The sequence below is a fragment of the Antrostomus carolinensis genome, unplaced genomic scaffold, assembly GCF_000700745.2.
Source record: "Antrostomus carolinensis isolate BGI_N321 unplaced genomic scaffold, ASM70074v2 scaffold25200, whole genome shotgun sequence".
NCBI lineage: Eukaryota > Metazoa > Chordata > Aves > Caprimulgiformes > Caprimulgidae > Antrostomus > Antrostomus carolinensis.
The window spans coordinates 33,114-45,059 of NW_010289444.1; the positions used below are offsets into that span (position 1 = coordinate 33,114).

General features: G+C 39.9%; 1 protein-coding gene across 1 annotated transcript in view; it reads left to right on the forward strand.

Annotated features, from left to right (window-relative positions):
* Window positions 1–5,283, forward strand: part of LOC104526923 (max dimerization protein 4) — a 29,519-nt gene extending 24,236 nt beyond the window's left edge. Inside the window, exons 3-4 of the mRNA XM_010170510.2 lie at window positions 2,676–2,835; window positions 3,829–5,283. Of these exons, the coding sequence (XP_010168812.2) occupies window positions 2,676–2,835; window positions 3,829–3,977 (309 nt within the window). The 3' untranslated portion in view covers window positions 3,978–5,283. The remainder of the gene's footprint in view (window positions 1–2,675; window positions 2,836–3,828) is intronic.
* Window positions 5,284–11,946: the final 6,663 nt, after the last annotated feature.

The following is an 11,946-nucleotide window of genomic DNA, read 5'->3' on the forward strand; positions in this document are numbered from 1 at the left end:
ATTTAAATGTGAAAGTTAAAGAACAGGTTTCTGCTGCTGTGTCCAGGACTATAATTATTCATCTGGCATTTTTTCAGTGTTCTAGGGAAACAGGTCAAGAAAAGTGTCAAGAGAGGTTGGACACTACCAGTAATCTTGCAATATTTTGGAGAATGGCCTGTGGTTGTACAGCATTAGGATTCACTGCAGTTGCAGAAATGGGTGTAATTCATTTGAAGTATTAAAGACAAATTTAAGCAAAACCATTCTTGTGAACAAATTTACTGAGCTACTTCTTCAGCTCTTGTAAGCACATTTACTCCAGCTGGGCAACCCCTGTTTTTACCATTTGAGATTTTGGCCTCTTGTTTATAATTCAGGCTAACATGCGTGAAAGGCACTGCATGTGGTTTTTGTCTTGGGCTGCCCCTCCATCACGGGCTTATGCATACAAATTGAAAAACTGTTTTTACAAGTGGCAAGTGTGAGAGATTAGCCATGTAGTTGCCATTTCAGCTGCTGATAAAAAAAGCCAGCAACAGATTCTTTCCAATTCCATTGCACACAGTACCAAGTACTCATTTTCTGAAAACTGAAATTGAAGTTTAGCTTTCATTTTTTAAAATTTTAACTGAACATACCCTACTGGGTTGCCACTTAATTGCTCCTCTTCCTCAGGTCTTCCTCTACCTCCCCGCCGCACTGCCAGAGCATGCCAGTGCCTGTCTGCCATTTCCAATACAGTCATTAGTTTTTAACTTTTCACACGCACACCCCCAGATATTGAAACCTGCCCTGAAAGATTGGACGGTTTTGTGTCTCCTGGATATGAATCACTGAGTTCATTCCTAAAATAGTTGTTAAGAGTTTGGGATTGCAGCCAGGAAAATACAGGAAAAGGAAATCTGATCAATTGAGCACATTTGGTTTGTTGTGTACATGGATGTACCAACCCCTTTTCTTACTATAACATGGTGTATCCATGTGGGATGCATATCCACATAGCCTATTGCCTGGGAGGGGGCTTCACACGAGGCTGCAGGAGTTAAGATTTCATTCAGCCAGGAAGCTGCCCAGTTCAATAGCATCAGTTATTTTTTCAAAGGTAAATACTTTTTAAATACTAAAATCTTTCAGGCTTGCATTGGAACAGCAACATCTCTGAAATCATTTTGCTTGCGGTTTGCTGTGCACTGTCCCACCCTGCTCTCCTCAGAAAACCAAGTGTAGGTTCACTCAGGCGGTAGGGAGGAATCGGCAGCAGCTGTATTCACTCCCTGCACGTCTCCTAAATCTCAGTGGTCGTGTAAACACAGCTCACAGAGAAATTTCATCTTTCTTATAAGTGCTTTTACTGCTACAACCTGTAATTTACTCATCAGTTAGATTTTTTTTCTTTTTAAATAATATAAGGTGTTTTGATTTGTGTGTCCTTCCTGCTTTTGAGCCGATCATACTCACACTTTCTTCCCTAATTATATAGTCAGGTTTTTTTAAATGGCTATCAGTGATTTGGAAGAGGGTTCAGTTGAAACACTGAAAAGGGCCTACAAGAAAACTGGGGAGGGACTTTTTACATGGGCAGTTAATGACAGAACAAGGGGAAATGGCTTTAAACTGAAAGAGGGTAGGTTTAGATTAGATATTAGGAAGAAATTCTTTCCTGTGAGGGTGGTCAGACACTGGAACAGGTTGCCCAGAGAAGTTGTGGATGCCCCCTCCCTGGAAGTGTTCAAGGCCAGGTTGGATGAGGCTTTGAGCAACCTGGTCTAGTGGAAGGTGTCCCTGCTGATGGCAGGGGGGTTGGAACTGGATGATCTTTAAGGTCCCTTCCAATCCAAACCATTCTGTGATTCTATGATTCTATGAAATCTTCAAAGATACTATTTCTGTTGTTGCATTTGGACCAACAGTGCAGCATGTTTTACCAGGTGTGAAGTATTCTTTTTATTTTCAAAATTAATAACTTACTTTATTTGGGCAGAGGGGAGATTTTAGGTAGATACATGGAAGGATCCTTTCACAGGCTGTTTGCTGAGGAGTTTTGGATTAATACTACTGATTTTGTAGGAGGTTATCACAGAATTACCATATTTGCTCTGCAGAAGTTCAAGGGAAAAAGAGAATACTGGCAAGACTAGAGAGACTTGTTAGTAAATTCCTCCTAAAATATATAATTAGTACTGCTTATTGTTAATGAGGCTTTTTAAATGGTAAAAATTTCCATGGCCTGTGGTAGGAGGGGGAGAGCATTCAGGAGGCTCGCAATGGTTCCTTTATGGTGAGAAGTCTCTTATCCCCTGAAGAGGCATTACGTTCGGACTGAAACCTGAGCTGTGCTCTAGTTATCGAAGGTGGTGCCAGTTTTGCCTGACAAAATGATTTAAATATTCTCCACAACCAAGGCAACAATAATTTGGTCTTAGCTGAGAAAAGTCTGCTAGTGGCAAAAGAGTCTCTGAGGGATTTCCACCCCCCCCCACATATCCATATATCTTATTGTGAAACAAATTCCACTCTGGCCTAGCCTGCTTAAATTGTACTGACTTCTATAGAATGGTAAGGAAAAAAATTAATTTTAAACTAATTAAAATATTTAAATTGCTTTAAAATTACTGTTCCTTAGAAGATCTTAGGTTACTTACGTTTTAACATGAGTAAAAGCTGTTGGCTTACTGTCTTTCTCTCCCTTTAAGAAATTGGAAGAACAGGACCGAAAAGCTCTAAATATTAAAGAACAATTACAGCGGGAGCACCGCTACCTCAAACGCAGATTGGAGCAGCTATCCGTGCAGGGCATGGAGCGTATCCGCACTGACAGTATGGGATCAACAATATCCACTGACTCTGAACAAGGTAATTGAACGAGGGCTTCCCAGAGGGAGTTGCAGGAGCAGAAAGGAAAGGGGAAGTAGGGAAGAAAGAAAACATTATTTAGAACTAAAATCGAGCTTTCAACAAAACCCAGACAGAATTGTTCCATTATGCAATTTGCAGAATAAAAAACTTCTGCATCTTTTTAACATTCTTTGAAAAATTTTGTTTTCTCTAATCAATTTTGAAGCTATTAATACTGTGTGTATTTTTAACGCTGTTTATACTGCGTGTGTTTTTGCCAGTTTTTTAAACAATTACCATTTAATGTTCTGAGTTTTTAGTGTAATTATTGGTAAGGCTGGCATAATATTTTCTTCTTGGAAGAAAAGATCTTATTGGTCTTAATTCATTTGTGTGAATAAATTAATTCCACATCATTTGTTGAGAAATTCTAAAATATTTTCTGTGTAACGATCACCCAGTGTTCTCTACATTTGGTTCTCATTTAAGACAGAGCTCTCCACGCTGCCTGTCACCATTTCTTGTTTTCTCATTTGAAGTTTTTCTGTGCCTGAACACTCGCACAGGCTTTTCCAGGGCCTGTGGGAGATGAGTTGTTGGTCTCGATGCAGTTACTGGTGGACAGATGGCCACACCACGGTCACTACTAGCCGACACCTGTATAGGTTGGAATTACCACGGTTGGTGCTGTGGTATTGTGGCCTCTGAGGGTTTGGGTTTTTGTTTTTTTTAAGATCGGTGTCTATGCACAGGTTGGAACAGTTCTGTAACAGCATTTGGTATTGATGTCATGCAGTATGTTTATGCGGATGAGGACAGAAGGGATTTCAATTCTCAGGTGGACAAGATGATCCTTTCTTCAGGAATTACTGTCCCAGTTTTTTTTAATTACAGAAATGAGGTACGATTCAGGTTTCACCTGAACAGTGATTGATACAGGTGATACTGGCCCATGATTACTTGCTACAGTTGCTGCCTTTCTGAAAATGTGCCTTCTTATGTTTTCTTTAGAAGTAGACATTGAAGGAATGGAGTTTACTCCAGGTGAAATGGACAGTATTGGAAGTGCCAGTGATGCTGAAGACCACTACAGTTTGCAAAGCGGTTCGAGTGACGGAGGTTACACACATTCCCGCAGACTGAATGCCAGGCTCTCATAGTGCCTGAGTTACCCGTTCAACTCAGGACCATCTGACTGAAGCACTTATATTATGAATATTCCAGAGGTGTCAACTGCCACTCTTCCGGGAAACCCCAACCACAGTACTCTGACATGGAGGTTTCTTACCCACGGTTCCCTGCACTCAACCACAATATTAGATATTGTACATCATGGGTTTGCTGCAGAGAACTGTGGTTAGGTACAGTTGTGACTTAAAGCTAGCTTGATGTAGCCATACTGCAAATTAAAGACAATAAATTATGTCATTCCATTCAAGAAGTATTAAATTCAAACTGTTGGAAGCATGGCGTAAGGGAGTTTGACAGTTATTTTGATTTTTGCAGAAACCATTTTCAAACATGGAAGAATAAATGGAATCTACAATGTGTTAGTGATTCGGAGATACAAAAACCTAAAACTATTTTTTGTGGTATTTTTTTCATGCAAAAAAAACCCAAACCCAAAACATTTTGAACTCTGTATAGCAGACCGTATAGAGTAAATTCTTTCAGCAGTTGCTGTTTGGGTGAAGCAGGCAGATAAATCTTCAAATCTCAGATGATCTTTAGAAAAGGTCATATTTACAAGTCACTACTGTACTTCAAAACGGGGGAAAAGCCAGCTCTAATAATGACTTCATGTGGGATGATCTCAACTTTCTTTTGCTTTTTTGTATTCAGTATCCAACCAGCAGCAGATCATTCTGTCCATGTTAACAGGAGCAGTAGAAGGCAACACTGCAGTTTTAACCTGTTATCATGGAATGGATGACATTTGAAGCATTTCAGTGGGTTTTTGGGTTGTTTTTTTCATTTCTTTGTCTGAAGAATACAGAACTCAAGTGATCCAGTTTGTGATATTTAATCTTTCCTTGCAAGGAAATGAAATCTCTGTTTGCTTGTATTTTTTTTCTTTTCTTCTATTTACACATGTCAATACATTTTTATGGAAGGCATGGCTTAAAATTACAGTATTCCGCTAGAAGATAATTAATCTTTTTTTTTTTCTTTTGCACACTATAATTGCATTTTCTATTCTTTAAAAAGTGCAAAAAAATTTAAAATGTATGCTGTAAAACAGCAAATTTTATTTAGTACTCATCAAGCTGTTCAGAACATATTTACCCAAATTGTAGCAATACTATGAAGATGTACTTTAATACAACTTCTGCTTAGTGAAGTCATTAGAGCTTGGCTTGCCGGGTAAGAAAAAAACGGACCAGTCTTTGCATTATCTGTTTAAAGAAGGTCTTTTAAAAAAAAAAAAAAGAAGAAAAAAAAAAAGAAAAAAAAAGAAAAAATAAAGAAAAAGCTATAAACACTTTTAGGGAAGTGATTTTAGCAAGTGTAGTCTATATTTCCTGTAAGAGATTTTGTATTATATTTTCCTAAATGTTCTCATTTACTTGTATAGGGAGGGGAATGGTACAGACCCAGACCAGAGTCTCAGGGACTCTTCACCTTTGTCATATTGTGCCTTGGTGACCATTTATGTATGCCTCTCCTTTTCATTGTTTAAAGGACAACTAAGCTTTGTTTCAAGACCCTCTGTTCGAATGGTCAGTTGTCCACCTTCTTACGGATGAAGCAGAGAGGTGTACTTGTATCTTAACCCTCTCACAAGTGATTCAGTGTGGCTTTAAATAAAATTACAAAATTAGGTTTTGGTGCGAGGGTTAATTGTCTTTGTATAAGCCCTCCCTTGGATTCTTCAGCACCCAAATCTATATTTTGTTAGCTTATAAAGTCAGGGTCTCTGTGAGACCAGTGCTCGGTGGCTAGGGAAACACAAACGTACTCTGTAAGGCTATGGGATGTCCAAGTGTGGTGCCATTTTTAGCATTCCGATACAAGACCTCATGACAGACTGACCATAATGATCAAAAACAAAGATTCAGTTGTTCTTTCAACATCTGACATACGTGTCCTCCCTTTGGCTCTTACAACACGGAGTAGAAATATGAATACATTTTGTGGCAGCTTACAAATCCTTGTTTGCACTCTCGCTTACTGCTTGGAACTTGCCAACAAGGAAAACGTATACATTTAATTTACATAACCTAATGGACGGCCACCCCTTCTTTGGCTCTGGGGAGGGGCCTAAGGTTATAAACTCTGGCAGCTGAATAAGAAAACAATTAACCTTTTCTGTGATGCAGGTTTTGGTATTATGTTCTATACACCTTGCATATTACTAAAATCCTCACTGTTGAGGAAAGCACACAGCAATATACTCATTGTGTGTAGCTGACAAGCAGCAGAAATAACTAGCTCCTTTGGTGCATATGTAACTAATTTCCGAATCATGGAAAAAAAAAAAAAAAGAGTTTACTTTAACACACGACTGTTAACAGGAGAGAGAAAAAAAAAAAGGCTAGTATATTGTTGCTGTTCATTTATTATATAATGAACACATTCATGAATTGTAAAGTGTTTCCTTTCATGAGAAGCAGCTCTTGCACAGAACCTCCTAATGAAAAGAGATTTGAAACTTACAGAAGGAAAAACGAGATTTTAAATTGAACATTATTGTACCTTAGGTCGACCTGAAATTTTCCTTTTAAAGATGAATGTGCTAACTTAATGAGTTCTTCCACGCTGGGTATCCATGGCTTTGTAGATCTTATATTTTCAATAAAAATTACTCGAATAATCTTGAGTGGAAATGAAAAGGGTTTATTTGTTTTTACTTTTTCAGTTATTACAGCTGGGGACTATTATGCCAGTAAAGAAAAATGACACCATCCTGCCTATGGCACTGTCCCTCAAGCACAGCCCGATGTAAGGTGGTGTTTTCAGGCACAGCCCTCTTTCCTGCAGCTCGGAAGGAGCAGCCCTGTTGAAGGCGATGGCACAACTGTTCCCAGTGTTGGGTTTGGTGGCTGGTTTGGGCGGCCACCTGCCCCCTGAGCGGTGCTGCGGTCCAGCGCTGTCCCGGCCAACCCATGGTGACAATCGGGGACATTCCTTTAGGGACATGGTTCACCTGCTACTGAGCAGCCAGCACAGCGCTACCTGTGACCATAACACCTTGGGATACAAATTCTATTCTTATTTCTATTTTTATTCATTACTTTTTTGAGCTGGGTATTTGTGTGTGTGCTCCGTGTGTGTGCATGCATGCATGCATCCGTGTGTGCGCGCGCAACTGTAGCTGTAATCGGAACGTGCCTGCGAAAAGCGTGCTGCTTGCTGCGAGATTAAATGCTACCACTGCCTCGGCGGCTCTGCCGTTCTGTGTCGTGACCGTGCTTTTAGCAGGTGAGGAGATACCACTGCTCAGTTAATCCATCTTCTCTGCAGTTACCACATAGGAAAAGAAGGAGGAGGGACAAGATTACAGGGCTGTGAGGTCTTTTCCTCTGTGGAAAAGGCTGTGGAGAGATGAAGTCATTGAGAAGTTCTTTTTATGGAGACATAGAGGTTTGGCTTGTTTCCTGGTGGGAGAGGAAAGGAAGGGCTTTCCCTTGCAGCACGCAGGTGTCGCGAGGCTACACGCCTCTTCGTGTGGCCTAAAAAACAGCCTCAAATTGTTAGCTTTTTACTGCAGATTCTCTGCTGCAATTCGGAGGATGAATCCTCCTTCACGCCCATCCTCTCTCTGCCCAACTTGTACGCCCCCAGGCCCATTGCAGCTGATTGATTTATCTTCTGGAAAGAGCAGAGTTCAGCAAGTAGAAACTCTACAACACATCGCTTCCCAGAGACCGGATCCTGTATTGTCTTCTGCAAAAAACAAACTTGGTTCAGAGAGAGTTTTATCAGATTAAAGCAGAAATAAAGAGGCCCCCAAAAATCCAAGAACAGGACAGTTTTTCACCTGGTGTTTATAGACCAGTTTCTCTCCTAATTTCTTAGTGTAAGATTTAGAGTGGAAAAAAAAAAAAAAAAAGATTTAAAATCTAATACAACTTGCATCTAACTTAACTTTTCCTGGTATTGAATGGTGTTATTTTTCTTGTTACGGATGAGTATGGGTTCAGCTCTACCACATGCAGCCTAACATCATTCTGTATTAAAAAAGAAAAAAGTATTTCTATTGATCTACAAACAAACTACTATGATAAATACCAGTATTCTGAGCACCCTGCTATGTGCTCTGCATAACCCATTTTGGTGGATGAACTTAAATGCCAGAAGAAGAGAACCTGGAAACGGAAAGAGGTGAAGTTGCATGTGTGTGAGCTCTGCCTGCAGACCTGCTCCCATCCCGAGCCCCGGGGCATCTTTGGCTGCAGGACGGACTTCTGTTTTTCCTGGAGGTATTTACAGCAGCCTCTGCTACTGTGACAAGTGATTATTTTACCAACTTTATAGCAGACTGGTAATTAGCAGTGACTTGCTTCATCCTCGCAGATCAGCCCTGTGGAAGAGAAACACATTTTTTAAAGAAATCCATCATCACAGCTTTTAATCAAGGAATATTAATTTTATACACTTCATTTTATGATGGTGTTGATAAAGCAATGTCTGCAAAACAGATTACTCTCTCAGAATTCTGTTAATTATTTTTTTTTTTTAACTATTGGAGGCCACTGGCTGTGTGTGGCAGGAGTAACAGTGTCGATACTGAATTCACTAACTTGCACTTTCCAAATTTAGTGGAAAGAGAACTGAATCCCTTCAGGTACTCTTCAAGGAAGAACTGTGCTCCCTGCAAATAGTAATGGGGCAAACACATCAGAAATTCATTTCACCAGTAATGAAATGAGCCAATTTGCTTAAGTGACTGACTAAATGCTGTTGTTAATTGGTAGCTGCAAAAGAAACATCCAAATATGTTGCACAACTGCCTAGAATTAAAACATTGGGGCTATACGAAACAGAAAAGGCCAGAAACCATTTGGCCACCTTGGCTGATCTCTCTACCTGAGGTATTGTAAATTAACCCCAGGAAAGGATTCCCGGGAAGGCACATCCAGCCAGACTCACCCATTGGCAACACTCCAGTTTCAGAATTTCTTCCTTCCATTTTGCACAAGAGGTGTAAAATGTGGTTACGCACGATTGATGTCATTGAAAGGGTCTGTACAATATGGATTTTTAAGTGATGAAATTTTGGTGCATGTGAAGCACTGACCAAGAGCCTTCTGCTGTTTAACGGTCCAACTGTTACCTAAAGGTGTCAGTGAGTGGGTTCTGTGCCAGAGCCACTGGGTCCCAGAGCCAAAGGAACGGTTCATGCTCTGTGAGATGTGTTACACTGTTCAGATTCGTTTGTACGCACATGCAAGGTGCTTGCTACATTCTGTAGCACACGGAGTATTATGTTGTATCATTATCTTGTCATAATATAAATACAAATTTTTATACCTTTTTGTTGTGGTTTTCTTTTTTTAAAAAATGTTCATCATTTGTTTTTTTGTGTATAGCATTTCTTCTCTTTGCAAATCTTCACTTACAGGCTTCAGGACTATTTCATAAGGAGCTCATTGAGTTTTAGCAATTCAAATTAATAGTATGGTACGAAGGCTGGAGTACTATTTAAGCTAAATTGCTTTTACATATGTTGGCCCAGTGAAACCCCAAGAGTCATTTACGTTATTTGTCTCTAACCAGGGGTACTGTACAAATTTCCACCATTACATTTCTAAAGACAAACCAACCTGTAAAATAAAGCGCAAACGGAAACGCGTTAGTGTCTGTTCTAAGTAATTATAGTTGAAATCGTTCCAGCTCCATACAAGATAGGAAAAAAAAAAAGCATTACAAGGCAGCCTAAGTTCTGCATGTGTATTTTGTCAAATATGAAAGTCACATCACAAGTGATGTACAGCCAGACAAAAATGAGCATTTTTGTTTGTTACTAAGTGAGATGAAAGGAGGGACAGAACTGAAAGGCTTTTGCAAATTGCATCGTTATGCTCTCAGTTGTAGTGTGTGACAGCCACTGGTTTTTGTTTTAGTTTCTCAAGCATGTTGCACTTAAATACAGTGATGTCTTAAAAATATAGAAATAGTAGTTTTAAGCTGAAATCATGGCAATGTCTGTATGTTTATGTTTGATTAAAATAAGCTGAGCTGCTGAGTCAGTAAAAATATTCACGCACAAAGCATAGTAAACTATTTGTTTTATCAAAGCTTTCTTTGACATTACCACTATCACAGGATAAGCATAAAATACAATCCAGCACAGCACTAGTTTATTATAAATTAATCTCCAACAGGAAAAAAGCCACAATAAACATTTAGCAGTGCTATATTTTGGGACAGCACCACTTTTCTTAGCATAAGAAAAAACTGCTTAGGGTAACAGAATTATGACAAATGTGGTGGCACTATTTTTGTAAATCCTTTACAGTTTATGACCTGTACAGCTTCTTTCCTGACATTTGCAATGTCTCATGATTTGTTTATAAGAAAAGTAAGTTTCTTCATTTTGCTAATGATTAAAGTTTAGAATTTAGTATTAAAAGTCCAGAAGCTTGCCTTGCCTATCAGGAAGAAAATGTTTTGTCAGACTCTATTTAAATGGAAAAGAGCCTTAAATTATAATTAAATTCAGGGTGATGTAACCACCAGCTTCCTCTAAAAGAGGTAGTTTAAAGTGATTTCAATGGGAAAGTTCCCACTTATTATTTTAGAAACTGTGAATTACCCAGGATTTTTAGGGACCGTGGCATGGCAAGAGAGGTACTATTATGGTGTGTCAGACAGAGGAGGAGGGAGGTCTGGCACTGCTGCTGCCAGCAGAGCTGGGTTTGGAAGAGCAGAGATTGCTGCTGGCAGGAGGCTGATTTCCTTTTGCCCGCTATGATTTCACACTGCCCAGGCTGAGGACACAGCTCTGCAGAAGCCCCCCAGACACTTGCTCTCCTGTGTCACTGCTGTACAAAAGAACCACTGGCCCACTGGGGAAGAGCCGGCTGGAATGTGATGGGAGCAGAGCAAGGAAGTGGGAAGGATCCGGCTGGTCCTTCACGGTCCCTGCTGAGGCCCCTGCAGAGTCCTGGTGCAGGTTCCCACACGAAGTTTCAGCCTCTTAGAAACAAAACCCATTTGCAGACAGACCAGCAGATCAGCCCCACTCAGGGTTTAATTTAAAATAGGGTCAGAAGAGTAAACAAACAATTTTCTAGGGAAAAAAATATAATAACCTTGTGCATCATATGTCTAAATGCATTAGTAATGTTAGCCCAAAGGTGTGGGCGCTTCTTTTTTATTTATGGCATTGAATCCAACAAAGCTGAAGAAAACTAATCACTTTGACCCGCTTTTCTGGGAATACAAGGTCTCAGAATGAAATCTACCGTTCCTCTAGGGAGAAGATACATGTGCTCAGGAGAGAAAGGAAGCTGGGGCCAAATTCCCGTCTTCTGACTTTGTTATAATAAAAGTTCACATGGCATTTCAGAAGCTGTGCTTAATTCAGAATATAAATTTGCTTGAAGCAATGAATTACCTTTTAGGACGGGGTGTTTCCAAAGAGTAGTTGGTACTCCAGCAATCTGCAGCAGGAACCTGTAGCATCCTGCTGCTGCTATCAGCAGATGTGCAGTATGATGCAAAATGAAAAAGCTTCTACACTGTTAGAGTTCATCAGCTAAAAATCTACTTCCATGTCTTCTCTGTTATTTCTTTTCACACAAGAAAACCAAACCAAACCAAACCATAAAGCAGTAGTAAGCAAAACACTTTAATAAGAGTTTTTCACCTGACAGATGTATCCCAGTGGGAGGGTTTACGCTGCAATGCCTGTATGATGGCAACTGCACTCCTCGCCTGTTTTCTACAGCCTTGGCCAATGGGTAACCGATAGCTTCTCTCTGAGGTATCAGGCACAATGATGTCATATTTTGCAGTGGAACAAACGCAACATGGCATCGATGGAATACTGCAGAGCTTGCAGACATCCTTCCAGAAATGTCTATGTCTTAATCTGCTGGAATCCACCATAAAATGGCTTGTAAAGGCAATATGCTATCTAGGCACTCTCTCTGGTTCTCAGACACAGATGCAAAACAACTG